Genomic DNA, 16,929 nt, shown 5'->3' on the forward strand with positions numbered 1-16,929 from the left:
GCTATAGACTGCAATCGAAGCGAAAGACTGACAGGCGAGGGAGCCAGCGCAAGGCTTCGGGCTGTCATAGCAACCTGACGCCGGCCCCGGAGACTCCTCCGAGTGCGGCATCAGTGGAGTGAGCGAGCGGAGAGAGCGGCGAGGGAGCGTGGGAAGGTGAGTACAACTATTTATTTGTGTTACACATCGAAGGGGGACATAATCTAAGGGGCCTATGAAACTGGGGACAGATAAAGAGCAGGAAAGAGAACAGCATGGCACTGGGGCACAAAACTGGAGGCAGAGATGGGGGGACATCAAACTGGAGGCAGAGATGGGGGGACATGAAACTGGAGGCAGAGATGGGGGGACATGAAACTGAAAGCAGAGATGAGGGGACATGAAACTGGAAGCAGAGATGAGGGGACATGAAACTGGAAGCAGACATGAGAGGACATGAAACTGAAAGCAGAGATGAGGGGACATGAAACTGGAAGCAGAGATGAGGGGACATGAAACTGGAAGCAGACATGGGAGGACATGAAACTGAAAGCAGAGATGAGGGGACATGAAACTGAAAGCAGAGATGAGGGGACATGAAACTGGAAGCAGAGATGAGGGGACATGAAACTGGAAGCAGACATGGGAGGACATGAAACTGAAAGCAGAGATGAGGGGACATGAAACTGGAAGCAGACATGGGGGGACATGAAACTGAAAGCAGAGATGAGGGGACAAGAAACTGGAAGCAGAGATGGGGGGACATGAAACTGGAGCAGCGATTGCGTACATATAAGCGGTTCAGTGCCACCACCAACCTGCAGACGAAATCACGGGTAACTGCTAGTGTGAGGAATAAAAAACAAAAATGAAAAAAGTAAAATGGCTGCAAATTGAAGCGGTTAAAGTCTATTAAACTGATAAAGGTAACCAGGTAAATTGTTCAGCTATCTTACGTAGTTTTATATACTGTGAATGGCACATGTAGCACCGCTCCACTCATATGGGGAACACATGGACCATGTTCTTTTCATTGGTAAGGGGTCCAACATTGAAACTCCTAGTGACCAGATAAGGGTTGACCTTGGGTCAAAACCTTGAAATTAATACTTGGCTGGAGTTGTGTGTTCTGAAGACTCTTATCTTGAGCACCAGGACAGGTTTTACCATCTCTATTCTGCTGTTGAAACATCAGATGAAGTCTACTACAGTTTTTGCATTCTTAGAGTATAAACCTAAATTATTTTGTTTAAAGGGGTCGGGGAAAAGGAATTTTTATCTTCTATCCATAGGATAGAGCATAAATAGCTAATCAATGGAGATCTGACTGCTGAGGCCACCACTGGGGTTGAGCCGATCTTGAGATTGTTTTTAAAATCCGATTTTCGATTATTTTCCAATTGATCCCGACTGCGATAGTGAAATTTGCTCAATCTCCGATCGGAATCCGATCTTTCCCGATCGCTGAACCCTAAACTTTATGATTATGGAGTAGGGTTGAGCTGATCTTGAGATTTCAGGATGGTTTTTAAAATCCGATTTTCTATCATTTTCCCACCGATCGTGAAATTTGCTCAATCGATGATCGGTATCTGATCTTTCCTGCTCCCAATCGTACTACCCTAGCCATCACCGATCCTGAGAAAAGGGATGTTTTACCTATGTTGTACTGCAGCCAGGCTGAATATAAGCAAATCCCTGCTAGACAGGACACATCTATACTCCTGTTCATGTTATCAAGAGCATGGAAGATATCCGAGTACTGAGACTTAAGGAATATAAGGACATTTCTGTAGGTGTAATGGGAAACTGCATCATTTCCACTGCGCAGATTTTTCTACAATGAAAAAGGAAAAATCCATTGCCCTTATACAGGGTCGGACTGGGATGTCTAGGGCCCACCAGTGGAATTGTTTCTAGGGGCTCACCGGGGGATCAAAACTTTCAGTAAGGGCTGAGTCTGAGTCTGCCCTTATAGCGGCTGGAGGATGAGGGTTTGGCACAACAAATGTGTTTATTGTGTGTTCTTGACTTTTATCATTTTGAGGGCATATGGAATGAGCTTTCTAAACTGAAATTAGATGGTCGGGACTATGTTTCCTTTTAACCCTTTCTCAACATCCACTGTAATAGTACAGCATATACTGGGTCTTTAACCACTTTCGGACCGCCATTGGATAGATATGTCCAGATAGTGGCTGCCTTGTTCTGCAGGGACATACCGGTACGTCATTTCAGTTTTCAGTAGCTGCACTAAATCATGCCCTAGAGAAGGTTTATTATCATCCCTGAATTCCCGATTGCGGTGTACACGGCGCTCGATGAGCACTGTATACACAGCTATGGGTGCCGCCATGATGCGGCTCTCCTCTGACATGGCAGTCACGTGAATATTTGGAAACAAAGAGGTTTTCCCTATCTCTAATCACTACATGGAAATAGAATGGCCTTTATCTAATGTATTCTGTCTATTCATGTGTAGTCAGGTCAACAGGCTTACAAACCTGATATTTACTGAGGGGTTCCTGATCTGCACTTCTACCTCCATCTTCAAAGAGAAGATTGAAGATTTCCACTTCTTATCTCCTGAACTTCTATGAAAGAAATGTTTCTGTTGTGCACCCAACAGTAAGCTGTCTTCTAAATTTTCTTTGGAATCTCTAGATGGTTGACATGGTCTTCTAAAAGTGCCGCTGCCCATAAACCATGAATGACTCACGTGCACAATCTGGCAGTGCAGAAGTCATCAGATCTGTAGATAGAAAATGGTCAGTACTCTGATTATTCAGTCTAGTACTTTAGAATTTTTTGGTTTTGCCTTTAAATAGTGCTACAATGGCCGCCCAAACCTCCTTATTTCTCAGACTGTAGACCAGAGGATTCAACATTGGAACCACAACCAGATAAAGCATCGATAGTAACATGTCCTGGTCTTTAGAGTCTTCAGATTGAGGTTTCATGTACAGGAATATACATGGCCCATAGAATAATATAACAGTGATGAGATGGGAGGTGCAGCTGGAGAAAGCTTTCATACGTCCTGCCGAGGAACGGATCTTCAATATGGCGGTGAAGATGAAGACATATGAGACAATAATGAGAAGGAACTGTATAAGAGGAATAAGAATGGCTTCAGAGAACATGAAAACCTTCCTGCTTGTGATGTCTGAGGAGGAAAGAACGACCACTGAATTCAGATCACAGAAGAAATTATTAATATCATGTGAAAAACAGAATTGTAATATGGCAGTAAGTATTGTATGTGATAGAGAATTTAGAGCGCTAACTATCCATATGGAGGCCGCCATTACAATGTAGACATTCTTTCTCATTATAGTGTGATATAGTAAGGGCTTACATACCGCCACATAGCGGTCATAGGCCATTGTCGTCAGCATGAACATTTCACCATCACCGCATAAGATGAAGAAAAACATCTGGGTCATACAGCCAGGAAATGAGATCTTATGATTTTGGGATAGTGTTATTGTAAGTAGGTTAGGAATACTTGTAGAGGTGGATGTGATATCGAGAGCAGCGAGGTTACACAGGAAGAAATACATTGGGGTGTGTAATTTTGGTACCAAACATACAAGAATAATAATTATCAAATTCCCCCCAAAAATCATCAAATAAATAATCAATAATCCTAAAAATAGCTCAAGTTGTGTCACTAAAGACATTGAAAAGGCGACAATGTAAAATTCATGTTCAGAACTAGCATTTGGGCAATCATTCATATTTTGGACCTACAGATACAAATATGATATTCGTGACTATTTACATGATATCAAAACCTTTACTATAAGGTAACCTTAAAGGGATCCTATCATTCACACTCCTTTTATTTCTCACTAACACGTCAGAATAGCCTTAAGAAAGGCTATTCTTCTCCTACCTTTTTATGTCTTCTCCGCGCCGCCTTTCGCTTGAAATCCCGGTTTTTGTTGGTATGCAAATGAGTTCTCTTGCAGCACTGAGGCGGTCCCTAATGCTGTGAGAGAACTCTCTCCAGTGCTGCCTCCCTCTTCTTCAGCAACGGCCTCTTCACGTGTCTTCACATGTCCTCTTCCGGCGCGAGGGGGGATGCACAAGTTGTCTCTTCCAGCGGGCCTCGGGCAGAGCCGACTTCACATGCGGACGGCCATAGAACTACAGGAGCACACTGCACATGCTTGAGTAAGTGGCCACAAAAAAAAAAAAAAATGGCCTCCCGCATGTGAAGTCAGCTCTGACTGAATCCCGCTGGCAGAGCCGACTTGTTCATGTCTTTGAGTATCCCAACCACGAACTGAAAACTGAGACCTACCAAACATATAGAGGATCTGGAGAAAAACTGGCGAGGGGACGGAATGTCTAATACAGAAGGTGCCTCAACAGGGGGACAACATGGTGGCTCAGTGGTTAGCACTGCAGCCCTGCAGCGCTAGAGTCCTGGGTTTGAATCCTGCCAGGAACAACATCTGCAAAGAGTTTTTATGTTCTCACCGTGTTTGCTTGGATTTCCTCCCATTCTACAAAGTCATACTGAAAGGTGAAAAAGAAGAAAAAATCCCAATATGGGGCTCACAATGCACATAAAAAAGGTGCCTCAACAGATAGCAATAAGAGCGTCTGTAAATTTATGTAAATGTGATATTTCAGATTTTTATTTTTAATACATTTACACAAATTTTTCGAAACCTGAAATTTCCTCGTCACAATGTGATAAACAATAAGTAAATTCTGTATTAGAACAAAGGTAGAAATTTGGGAGAAGATGAGATCTGAATACTTTCTGTATGTATTATATGTCGAAATGGATAAGCTGTAAAAAAACCCCAAAAAAGTAGAGAGAGACCATATGTACTGTTGCCAACCACATACACATTTGTACACTGTAAGTAAATCCCTGCTTGTAAGGACATCAATGAAATGTTCAGGTTATGTAATGACATTGGTATACAAAATAATGCACATTTAATGGAGCACCTTGGAATCACGTAGCGAAAGCCTCCTTTCTGTTCTCTTTGGCTTGGAAGCCAGGAGGAGCGCAGAACAGTCTATTATATTATGTTATAAGTGGATTGGGAATTTAGGCCCAGTGAGATGATGGCAGAAGGGAAAACGTAGAGCGGTTAACTGTTTCTAGGTTTGTCCTACTGTACAATATGACTGATCTCTATTGAAGCCTTGGTTTTCATTACATTGTAGCACAAGTGTACATTAGGGTTAGAGATAAGCGAACACTATTCGAAACGGCAGTTTCGAATAGCATGCTCCCATAGGAATGAATGGACGCAGCCGGCACCCATCCGGGGCCAGCGTCCTGCCACTTAATCCCTTGTGCGCCGGCCACTAGCATTCATTCCTATGGGAGCATGCTATTCGTAACTACCATTTTGAATAGTACTGGCTCATCTCTAATTAGGGTTCCATAGATATTTAGGGGTGTCATATAATGGCTTCATACAATCCAGACCAAAACAGTAATAAGTCCTAAACCAAACAGTCACTGAAATGGTCAAGCAAAAGTCGCCATATTTATACTAAAAAAATGATGAACGTTGCCTACCCCAAGATCATAATAAATTACTAACACCGTCACTCACTACTAGCGCTATGACATCACTTGGATAATACGCTCAGTAAACTCAAACTATTTAGCCCTAAATTATTTCTGAAACACAGAAAATTTACCAAAATTTGCAATACTTTGTTTTACAATCATGTCACACAGTAGCGCTCTATAGATATCCTGGGATTTTATTTTCTTGTTCATTAACCTCCACCACCTCACTGGTTGGTGTCTGGGTAAGAGCTGCAAATGTCTACCTCCAGCCCCCTCTGGGGTCTTTTACATATGGGAGCCAGGTCATTTTCTTTTTGTGATATTTTCAGACAGACCTATTGTGGTATCCCAAGGGATGCAGGTGTTATAGTAGGACCTAATGGGGGTAGTAGTCCCTCTGATAGATGAGATGTTATAATGGTCACGGTAGCTGTAGTGGTGGTCCAGACTGTGGGGCACCTCTCATAGGACACACAGCAAGTCAATTGTCAAAAGAAGGATAGCAAAAGACACAGTCCTTTGTTAACCAAAAGTTTCTTTACTGAGGACTAGCATAAGGTGCAGCAATACCTCACAGTGATACAGTCTCATGTACAATACAGCGGGTGCATGTGCGGAGGACTACCATATAGAGCCGCCATACCTCATAGTGATACAGTCTCATGTACAATACAGCGGGTGCATGTGAGGAGGACTACCATATAGTGCAGCCATACCTCCCAGTGATACAGTCTCATGTACAATACAGTGGGTGCATGTGCGGAGGACTACCATATAGAGCCGCCATACCTCATAGTGATACAGTCTCATGTACAATACAGCGGGTGTATGTGAGGAGGACTACCATATAGTGCCGCCATACCTCACAGTGATACAGTCTCATGTACAATACAGCGGGTGTATGTGAGGAGGACTACCATATAGTGCCGCCATACCTCCCAGTGATACAGTCTCATGTACAATACAGCGGGTGTATGTGAGGAGGATTCCCATATAGGCCGCCATACCTCACAGTGATACAGTCTCATGTACAATACAGCGGGTGTATGTGAGGAGGACTACCATATAGAGCCGCCATACCTCATAGTGATACAGTCTCATGTACAATACAGCGGGTGTATGTGAGGAGGACTACCATATAGTGCCGCCATACGTCACAGTGATACAGTCTCATGTACAATACAGCGGGTGTATGTGAGGAGGACTACCATATACTGCCGCCATACCTCACAGTGATACAGTCTCATGTACAATACAGCGGGTGTATGTGAGGAGGACTACCATATAGTGCCGCCATACCTCACAGTGATACAGTCTCATGTACAATACAGCGGGTGCATGTGAGAAGGATTCCCATATACTGCCGCCATACCTCACAGTGATACAGTCTCATGTACAATACAGCGGGTGTATGTGAGGAGGACTACCATAAGGTGCAGCAATACCTCACAGTGATACAGTCTCATGTACAATATAGCGAGGGTATGTGCGGAGGACTACCATATAGAGCCGCCATACCTCATAGTGATACAGTCTCATGTACAATATAGCGAGGGTATGTGCGGAGGATTACCATATAGTGCCGCCATACCTCCCAGTGATACAGTCTCATGTACAATACAGCGGGTGCATGTGAGAAGGACTACCATATACTGCCGCCATACCTCACAGTGATACAGTCTCATGTACAATACAGTGGGTGCATGTGAGAAGGACTACCATATACTGCCGCCATACCTCACAGTGATACAGTCTCATGTACAATACAGCGGGTGCATGTGAGAAGGACTACCATATACTGCCGCCATACCTGACAGTGATACAGCCTCATGTACAATACAGCAGGATCATGAGAGGAGGACTACCATATAGTGCCGCCATACCTCCCAGTGATACAGTCTCATGTACAATACAGCGGGTGCATGAGAGGAGGACTACCATATAGTGCCGCCATACCTCCCAGTGATACAGTCTCATGTACAATACAGCGGGTGCATGTGAGGAGGACTACCATATAGTGCCGCCATACCTCACAGTGATACAGTCTCATGTACAATACAGCGGGTGTATGTGAGGAGGACTACCATATAGTGACACCATACCTCACAGTGATACAGTCTCATGTACAATACAGCGGATGCATGTGAGGAGGACTACCATATAGTGCCGCCATACCTCCCAGTGATACAGTCTCATGTACAATACAGCGGGTGCATGTGAGGAGGACTACCATATAGTGCCGCCATACCTCACAGTGATACAGCCTCATGTACAATACAGCAGGGTGCATGTGAGGAGGACTACCATATACTGCCGCCATACCTCACAGTGATACAGTCTCATGTACAATACAGCGGGTGCATGTGAGGAGGACTACCATATAGTGCAGCCATACCTCCCAGTGATACAGCCTCATGTACAATACAGCAGGTGCATGTGAGGAGGACTACCATATACTGCCGCCATACCTCACAGTGATACAGCCTCATGTACAATACAGCAGGTGCATGTGAGGAGGACTACCATATAGTGCAGCAATACCTCACAGTGATACAGTCTCATGTACAATACAGCGGGTGCATGTGAGGAGGACTACCATATAGTGCCGCCATACCTCACAGTGATATAGCCTCATGTACAATACAGCAGGTGCATGTGAGGAGGACTACCATATAGTGCCGCCATACCTCCCAGTGATACAGTCTCATGTACAATACAGCGGGTGCATGTGAGGAGGATTCCCATATAGTGCCGCCATACCTCCCAGTGATACAGTCTCATGTACAATACAGCAGGTGCATGTGAGGAGGACTACCATATAGTGCCGCCATACCTCCCAGTGATACAGCCTCATGTACAATACAGCAGGTGCATGTGAGGAGGACTACCATATAGTGCCGCCATACCTCCCAGTGATACAGCCTCATGTACAATACAGCAGGTGCATGTGAGGAGGACTACCATATAGTGCAGCCGTACCTCCCAGTGATACAGTCTCATGTACAATACAGTGGGTGCATGTGAGGAGGATTCCCATATAGGCCGCCATACCTCCCAGTGATACAGCCTCATGTACAATACAGCGGGTGCATGTGAGGAGGACTACCATATAGTGCAGCCGTACCTCCCAGTGATACAGTCTCATGTACAATACAGTGGGTGCATGTGAGGAGGATTCCCATATAGGCCGCCATACCTCCCAGTGATACAGCCTCATGTACAATACAGCAGGTGTATGTGAGGAGGACTACCATATAGTGCAGCCATACCTCACAGTGATACAGCCTCATGTACAATACAGCGGGTGCATGTGAGGAGGACTACCATATAGTGCCGCCATACCTCACAGTGATACAGTCTCATGTACAATACAGCAGGTGCATGTGAGGAGGACTACCATATAGTGCCGCCATACCTCCCAGTGATACAGCCTCATGTACAATACAGCAGGTGCATGTGAGGAGGACTACCATATAGTGCAGCCGTACCTCCCAGTGATACAGTCTCATGTACAATACAGTGGGTGCATGTGAGGAGGATTCCCATATAGGCCGCCATACCTCCCAGTGATACAGCCTCATGTACAATACAGCGGGTGCATGTGAGGAGGACTACCATATAGTGCAGCCGTACCTCCCAGTGATACAGTCTCATGTACAATACAGTGGGTGCATGTGAGGAGGATTCCCATATAGGCCGCCATACCTCCCAGTGATACAGCCTCATGTACAATACAGCGGGTGTATGTGAGGAGGACTACCATATAGTGCAGCCATACCTCACAGTGATACAGCCTCATGTACAATACAGCAGGGTGCATGTGAGGAGGACTACCATATAGTGCCGCCATACCTCACAGTGATACAGCCTCATGTACAATACAGCAGGGTGCATGTGAGGAGGACTACCATATAGTGCCGCCATACCTCCCAGTGATACAGCCTCATGTACAATACAGCGGGTGTATGTGAGGAGGACTACCATATAGTGCCGCCATACCTCCCAGTGATACAGCCTCATGTACAATACAGCAGGTGCATGTGAGGAGGACTACCATATAGTGCAGCCGTACCTCCCAGTGATACAGTCTCATGTACAATACAGTGGGTGCATGTGAGGAGGATTCCCATATAGGCCGCCATACCTCCCAGTGATACAGCCTCATGTACAATACAGCGGGTGTATGTGAGGAGGACTACCATATAGTGCAGCCATACCTCACAGTGATACAGCCTCATGTACAATACAGCGGGTGCATGTGAGGAGGACTACCATATAGTGCCGCCATACCTCCCAGTGATACAGTCTCATGTACAATACAGTGGGTGCATGTGAGGAGGATTCCCATATAGTGCCGCCATACCTCCCAGTGATACAGTCTCATGTACAATACAGCGGGTGCATGTGAGGAGGACTACCATATAGTGCCGCCATACCTCACAGTGATACAGCCTCATGTACAATACAGCGGGTGCATGTGAGGAGGATTCCCATATAGTGCCGCCATACCTCACAGTGATACAGCCTCATGTACAATACAGCGGGTGCATGTGAGGAGGATTCCCATATAGTGCAGCCATACCTCCCAGTGATACAGCCTCATGTACAATACAGCGGGTGCATGTGAGGAGGACTACCATATAGTGCAGCCATACCTCCCAGTGATACAGTCTCATGTACAATACAGTGGGTGCATGTGAGGAGGATTCCCATATAGTGCCGCCATACCTCACAGTGATACAGTCTCATGTACAATACAGCGGGTGCATGTGAGGAGGACTACCATATAGTGCCGCCATACCTCCCAGTGATACAGCCTCATGTACAATACAGCGGGTGCATGTGAGGAGGGCTACCATATACTGCCGCCATACCTCCCAGTGATACAGTCTCATGTACAATACAGCGGGTGCATGTGAGGAGGACTACCATATAGTGCCGCCATACCTCCCAGTGATACAGCCTCATGTACAATACAGCGGGTGCATGTGAGGAGGATTCCCATATAGTGCCGCCATACCTGACAGTGATACAGCCTCATGTACAATACAGCAGGTGCATGTGAGGAGGACTACCATATAGTGCCGCCATACCTCCCAGTGATACAGTCTCATGTACAATACAGTGGGTGCATGTGAGGAGGATTCCCATATAGGCCGCCATACCTCCCAGTGATACAGCCTCATGTACAATACAGCGGGTGCATGTGAGGAGGATTCCCATATAGTGCCGCCATACCTCACAGTGATACAGCCTCATGTACAATACAGTGGGTGCATGTGAGGAGGATTCCCATATAGTGCCGCCATACCTCACAGTGATACAGCCTCATGTACAATACAGCAGGTGCATGTGAGGAGGACTACCATATAGTGCCGCCATACCTCACAGTGATACAGTCTCATGTACAATACAGCGGGTGCATGTGAGGAGGATTCCCATATAGTGCAGCCATACCTCACAGTGATACAGCCTCATGTACAATACAGCAGGGTGCATGTGAGGAGGACTACCATATAGTGCCGCCATACCTCCCAGTGATACAGCCTCATGTACAATACAGCAGGTGCATGTGAGGAGGACTACCATATAGTGCCGCCATACCTCCCAGTGATACAGTCTCTTGTACAATACAGTGGGTGCATGTGAGGAGGATTCCCATATAGTGCCGCCATACCTCCCAGTGATACAGTCTCATGTACAATACAGCGGGTGCATGTGAGGAGGACTACCATATAGTGCCGCCATACCTCACAGTGATACAGTCTCATGTACAATACAGCGGGTGCATGTGAGGAGGACTACCATATAGTGCCGCCATACCTCCCAGTGATACAGCCTCATGTACAATACAGCAGGATCATGAGAGGAGGACTACCATATAGTGCCGCCATACCTCCCAGTGATACAGTCTCTTGTACAATACAGTGGGTGCATGTGAGGAGGATTCCCATATAGGCCGCCATACCTCCCAGTGATACAGTCTCATGTACAATACAGCAGGTGCATGTGAAGAGGACTACCATATAGTGCCGCCATACCTCCCAGTGATACAGCCTCATGTACAATACAGTGGGTGCGTGTACGGAGGACTACCATATAGTGCAGCCATACCTCCCAGTGATACAGTCCCATGTACAATACAGCAGGTGCATGTGAAGAGGACTACCATATAGTGCCGCCATACCTCACAGTGATACAGTCTCATGTACATTACAGTAGGGTGCATCTGATACAGGATTCCCTTGTAAGCTGACAGGTAATGGCTGATGCTGACACAACTTTCCTCAGATTTGGTATTTAGGGTATTGAGGAGACACAGTCCAGGTTATAGCTACAGAAGAGGGATCTTCACCGGTTGGCTCCCGGCGGGTGACTAATTTGGGGTGTATGTAGTTACTCACGGTTACTGGGTCGCGGTATCCAATAGCCGGATGCAGACCTAATACACGTGGCCTGGAAACCACGGAGCACTGGACTTGGCCGGAGGCCTTCTTTAGGTCCAGGAATGCAGAAAGGCTCCTCTATAGCTGCTCCTTTCTGTCAGGTTCTCTCCTTCTTGGAGGCAGTAGCAGTATGGCGGTATTATCCCCTCTGTATGGACTGGTGAATGGTCCTAGGAGACTCTGTATCTTACATGGGCTGTGAGATTCACCATGTAGCTCCTAGGGTTTGGCAGGAGGAATCTGAAGGTCCTGCCTGGAGTTGGAGTAGCAGCAGGTGCTGTTACCTCACACACTGCACTCTCTACAACATGGCTGCTCTGCTTTCCTTTCCCCTTCTAAGAGGAAGGCGGGGCTAAAGTCCCCACCCACAGCTTGCTAGAAACTTCTACAGAAGCTCGTGCTGTGTATGGAGTGATTGGGATCCTATATCACATGCACCTACATAGAGTGAAACATAGGTGGCAGCAGAATAGTACATGGCAATAAACACAATGTATGCACACAGGAAATACAGATTATACAATAGATAGTGATACTCAGTATTAGTACATTTTGAGAACCATTACATTACATAGCATACAACTATTATAATGGCAAGAAGGAGTGTACTGGGACACTACACTATCACAATTCCTAATGTAAACCCTTCTGTACTGTAACTAGAAACATAAAATGAACCCTCCTCTGTCCCCGCTCCCACATTATCCCACATGATATGATGCCGTTTCAGGCTAACTTTATATGTCCAGGCTCCATCCACATGTTAAAGGACACGACTGGTGATGGCTCATACAGTTTACTAACAGTATAGTAACAACCCTGGTCAGAAATAGTAAATCTTTCCTCCTTGAAACATCCATGTTCCTTTCATTTACACCTCAGCTAAGCCTTTGCTCCGATACTAGTAGACACGGCTAGAATCCGGTGGCCATATGGAATAAGCCAGGCGTAGTTAGGAATGGTAAAGTTGTAATCTGTGGTGGGGCTTGAAGTGGGAATCACAAGGTGATAATATAGTGGAGGGTAGAAACAGTCTGGGCAAGACAATTCTGGGGAGCAGGCGACTGGAACAAGTCACAATACACAAGCAATGGTTGAATTCCTCATGGTTATAAATAGGCCCAAACAGGAAACAAGATGGCTTCACATTGGTCATCTTTGCTAAGGACAAATCCTAGGATAAACACAGCAGCCTCCAGTGGTGAGGAGTGGAATTGCTACACAATAGTTCAGAGTAGGGCTAGTTCACACGTGGGCAAAGAGGCTGATTTTTTCTGCTAGCTTTTTTTTCTGCTAGCAGAAAAAGAAGCGACATGACCTTTCTTCGGCCGTTTTCCGCCTGAAGAAAGCAATAGAAGTGAATGGGAGGTGAAAACCGCGGGGTTTTTATTTACGCTAGCGTTTTTTTCACGCTAGCGTTTTTTTCAGCCCACTCACTTTATGGGAGGGGAGAACAGCCTGGCTTTTTTTGAAAGATGTTTTTGCAAAAAAATGCTCCAAAAAAAGCTTGGCAAGGTAAAAAAAAAAAAAAAGCTTCCTAATTAGGAAGCGTTTTTTTTCAGGACCAAAATAAGCCAGGAGATTTTTACGTGTGAACTAGCCCTAGAGATCTGTGTATTTTCCTAAATCTACCTCCAGTGGCCACTGTTTCTTCAATAACAGTTTTTCCTGGCATTGATGATATATTTAGCATTTGGACTGGGGATGTGGCCGCACTTCTTCACTTCACTAAACATCTAAACAGTATTTGGCCAGTACTCCAATTTACACTACATCATGATGACAAACGTATTAATTTCTTACACACCCTAACTAATAAAGAGGACCTTTCATGGTCCGGGGCACAGTTAGTTCTATATTCTGCTGAATTCAGCGCAGTCGGCTTTCCCAATCTGTGCCCGGTGTAAAGCGCTATTGGTCCCGGTACCATAGCTCTTTACAGTCAGAAGGGCGTTCCTGACAGTCAGGTACGTCCTTCTTCACAGCAGCGCCTATAGCGCTGTAATGTGTGAGCGGGAAGGAACGCCCTCTCCCTTCCTGATAATACTCATCTATGGATGAGCACTGTGAGCAGAGGGAGGGGGCGTTCCTCCACGCTCACACATTACAGCGCTATAGGCGCTGCAGGGCAGAAGGACGTACCTGACAGACTGTCAGGAATGCCCTTCTGACTGTAAAGAGCTACGGTACCGGGACCGATAGCTCTTCACCCGGGGCACAGATCGGGAAAGCCGACAGTGCGCTGAATTCAGCGCACTGTCAGCTTTCCAGCAGTATATAGAACTGCCTGTGCCCCAAACCATGAAAGGTCCTCTTTAAAAACAATGATGGTAAACCCCACTCAGACCTTTACACAACGGATACCAGCAAAAATGGTCTTCTCCACTATAGCAGCTTTCATCTTCTTGCCACAAAACAATCAGTATCCCAAGTCCTAGTTTATGTGGGTAGATATAACCATTGATTAAACTGCTATACGTAATCAGAGATTCATGATAAATTTGAGGAAAAAGGTTATCCCTGCAAGGGCTCTCGACACGGCTGTGGCACAAACCACTCAATCTAATATTCCACATAGAGAAGAGAAACCAAGAAGATTATCATTCATCCAATTAGGATGCCAGTGCCTCAAGTATGCACACCAATAGAGGGCGCTGACTGAGAATGTGCAAGTCTATCTTCCATGATGTAATTAGAAAGACAGAGTCTCAGTCAAGACATCCAATAGAGGGTGCTCCCTTTAACATCATGCCGACCTTCTCAGAGGCCTTTGTTTGCTATGATGTTGGGATTTAACCAGATACTATCTTCCTAATTACATCATGGAAGATAGACTTGCACATTCTCAGTCAGCGCCCTCTATTGGTGTGCATACTTGAGGCACTGGCTTCCTAATTACATCATGGAAGTCAGATTTGCATATTCTTCCCATGTTCCTTTGCAGTGGAGTGCTCATGGCTTAATAAGACTCCACATACCTATATGGTGGTCTCTCCCTATAGAGTGACAATATCCCCTCAACCCTGTCTAAGCCTCTCACCTCTGCCAGATCAGTCCTCTCTGCGCCAAGCTGATGAGATGCAACACATCAAAACAGCTGTCCTTGGCTGAGAGACTGTATCTGGTTAAATCCCAACATCATTGCAAACAAAGGCCTCTGAGAAGGTCGGCATGATGTTAAAGGGAGCGCCCTCTATAGGTTGCTTGATTGAGGCTCTGTCTTCCTAATTACATCATGGAAGTTAGGCTTGCACATTCTCAGTCAGCGCCCTCTATTGGTGTGCATACTTGAGGCACTGGCATCCTAATTACATCATGGAAGTCAGATTTGCATATTCTGCCTTGCTCTAGTTATTATTGCTCTTCCCAGTTGTTCTCTGATCACATTTATTCAATGGGTAATTGCTTTGCCCTTTCTCTTCAAATCCCCCCCATTCTGAATTTTTTTTTCAGCTTCCCAGTCCATTGCACAGAATAATTAGTGGCGGCATCACGAAGAAAAATTTGTCCTGCAAACATTAAGACCTCATATGGCTCTGAGAGCGGAGAAATTAAAAAAGTTATGGGGTTTGGAAAGGAAAAAACGAAAAGTGAAAATCGAAAAATGCCCTCGGCGGGAAGGGGTTAAGAGACATTTATTTTCATGGTACAGTTATATAGACATTGGAAATGGAATATTCTGCTTTACGTGTCCATTATACATCAGAATTCCAAATGTGCATGGAATTTGGAAATATTGTTACTAATGGCTTTTAGAACTTCCTTATTTCTTAAGCTGTACACCATTGGGTTCAAGAGTGGAACAACGGCAATATACAACATGGAGAGAATTTTATCTTGTTCCTTTGTCAGTTCGTTTTCGGGTTTCATATTAAGGGTGAGAGATGTTAAGCAGAATAATAGGACCACAGTGAGGTGAGAAGAACAACTGGAAAAAGCCTTAAATCTCCCAGATAACGTCTTGATCTTCAGAATGGTGGAGATGATAAACATGTATGAAATAAGAATTAGCAAGAAGGTGGAGAATCCTAAAGCAACGCCGTCTATGGTTATCAGAAGGTCGATATTTGCTCCTTGTGTTGGGCGGAGCTTCAATATGGATTTCATATGACAAAAAAAGTGGTTGATTTTATTAGAATTGGCGAAGGATAATTTGGAGATAAGCAGAGGATACATTAAAGCATTGAGCACCCCAAGGCTGAAGGAGAAGACAGATAGCGAAACACAAGTCTTAAGATCTATAATAAGCATGTAGCGTAAAGGGATACAAATGGCCACATATCGGTCATAGGCCATAGACGCCAGGATGAAAAATTCCGTCCCAATGCAAAACACGTAAAAAAATAGTTGTGCAAAGCATCCTGGGAAAGAGATGCGGATATCACCTGTGATAGTGATCACCATAAGCTTTGGTAAGATAACAGAGACATATATGATGTCCAGGACTGTGAGGTTACATAGGAAATAATACATGGGTGTATGCAGCGAGGGGGAGAGACAGACAATCACAGTGATAAAGATATTCCCAAAAACACAAAGCACATACACTAATAGAATACCCGCGAAAATGTACGGCTGAAGATTGTCATAGGTGGTAAATGCCAGGAGATGGAAACCTTTACCGATTGAGCAGTTCTGGACATTTTCAACCATCTTTTCTAGTAAAGTCCAAATAAATGTTCCTGGGGGAATATATTTATAGAGTATAAGTAGCAGTATACATACAGTATATATATATATATATATATATATATATATATATATATATATATATATATTAGTATAGATACAGTATAGATATAGCATAGAAGCAGTATATATATATATATATATATATATATATATATATATATATATATATATATATATATTGTACGAGGGTAGTCTGAAAAGTTTCCGACCTCCACATGTAGATGGCAACACTCGTCAACCAAAGTTGAGGAATGTGTTTGC

General features: G+C 44.8%; 2 protein-coding genes across 2 annotated transcripts; both read right to left on the bottom strand.

Moving 5' to 3' along the window:
• Positions 1-2,461: 2,461 nt before the first annotated feature.
• On the bottom strand, positions 2,462-3,719 carry LOC142202788 (olfactory receptor 13D1-like). Its single transcript, XM_075273106.1, has 2 exons — positions 2,814-3,719; positions 2,462-2,527 (listed from the first exon to the last, which is right to left on the bottom strand). The coding sequence occupies exons 1-2, from the start codon at positions 3,717-3,719 to the stop codon at positions 2,462-2,464; spliced, it is 972 nt and encodes a 323-aa protein (XP_075129207.1).
• Positions 3,720-15,678: 11,959 nt separating this feature from the next.
• On the bottom strand, positions 15,679-16,629 carry LOC142202790 (olfactory receptor 5V1-like). The gene has a single exon (XM_075273108.1). The coding sequence runs from the start codon at positions 16,627-16,629 to the stop codon at positions 15,679-15,681; it is 951 nt and encodes a 316-aa protein (XP_075129209.1).
• Positions 16,630-16,929: the final 300 nt, after the last annotated feature.

The sequence above is a fragment of the Leptodactylus fuscus genome, chromosome 5 (assembly GCF_031893055.1).
Source record: "Leptodactylus fuscus isolate aLepFus1 chromosome 5, aLepFus1.hap2, whole genome shotgun sequence".
In the NCBI taxonomy this organism is placed as follows: Eukaryota; Metazoa; Chordata; class Amphibia; order Anura; family Leptodactylidae; genus Leptodactylus; species Leptodactylus fuscus.

What these genes read in the sequence shown, in the direction of transcription:
- LOC142202788 (XM_075273106.1), bottom strand. Translation starts at nt 3,719, where the DNA reads ATGAATGATTGCCCAAATGCTAGTTCTGAACATGAATTTTACATTGTC. An exon ending in AGGAGGTTTGGGCGGCCATT is followed by an intron (nt 2,528 to 2,813) that starts GTAGCACTATTT and finishes TTCTCTTTGAAG; the next exon opens with ATGGAGGTAGAAGTGCAGAT.
- LOC142202790 (XM_075273108.1), bottom strand. Translation starts at nt 16,629, where the DNA reads ATGGTTGAAAATGTCCAGAACTGCTCAATCGGTAAAGGTTTCCATCTC.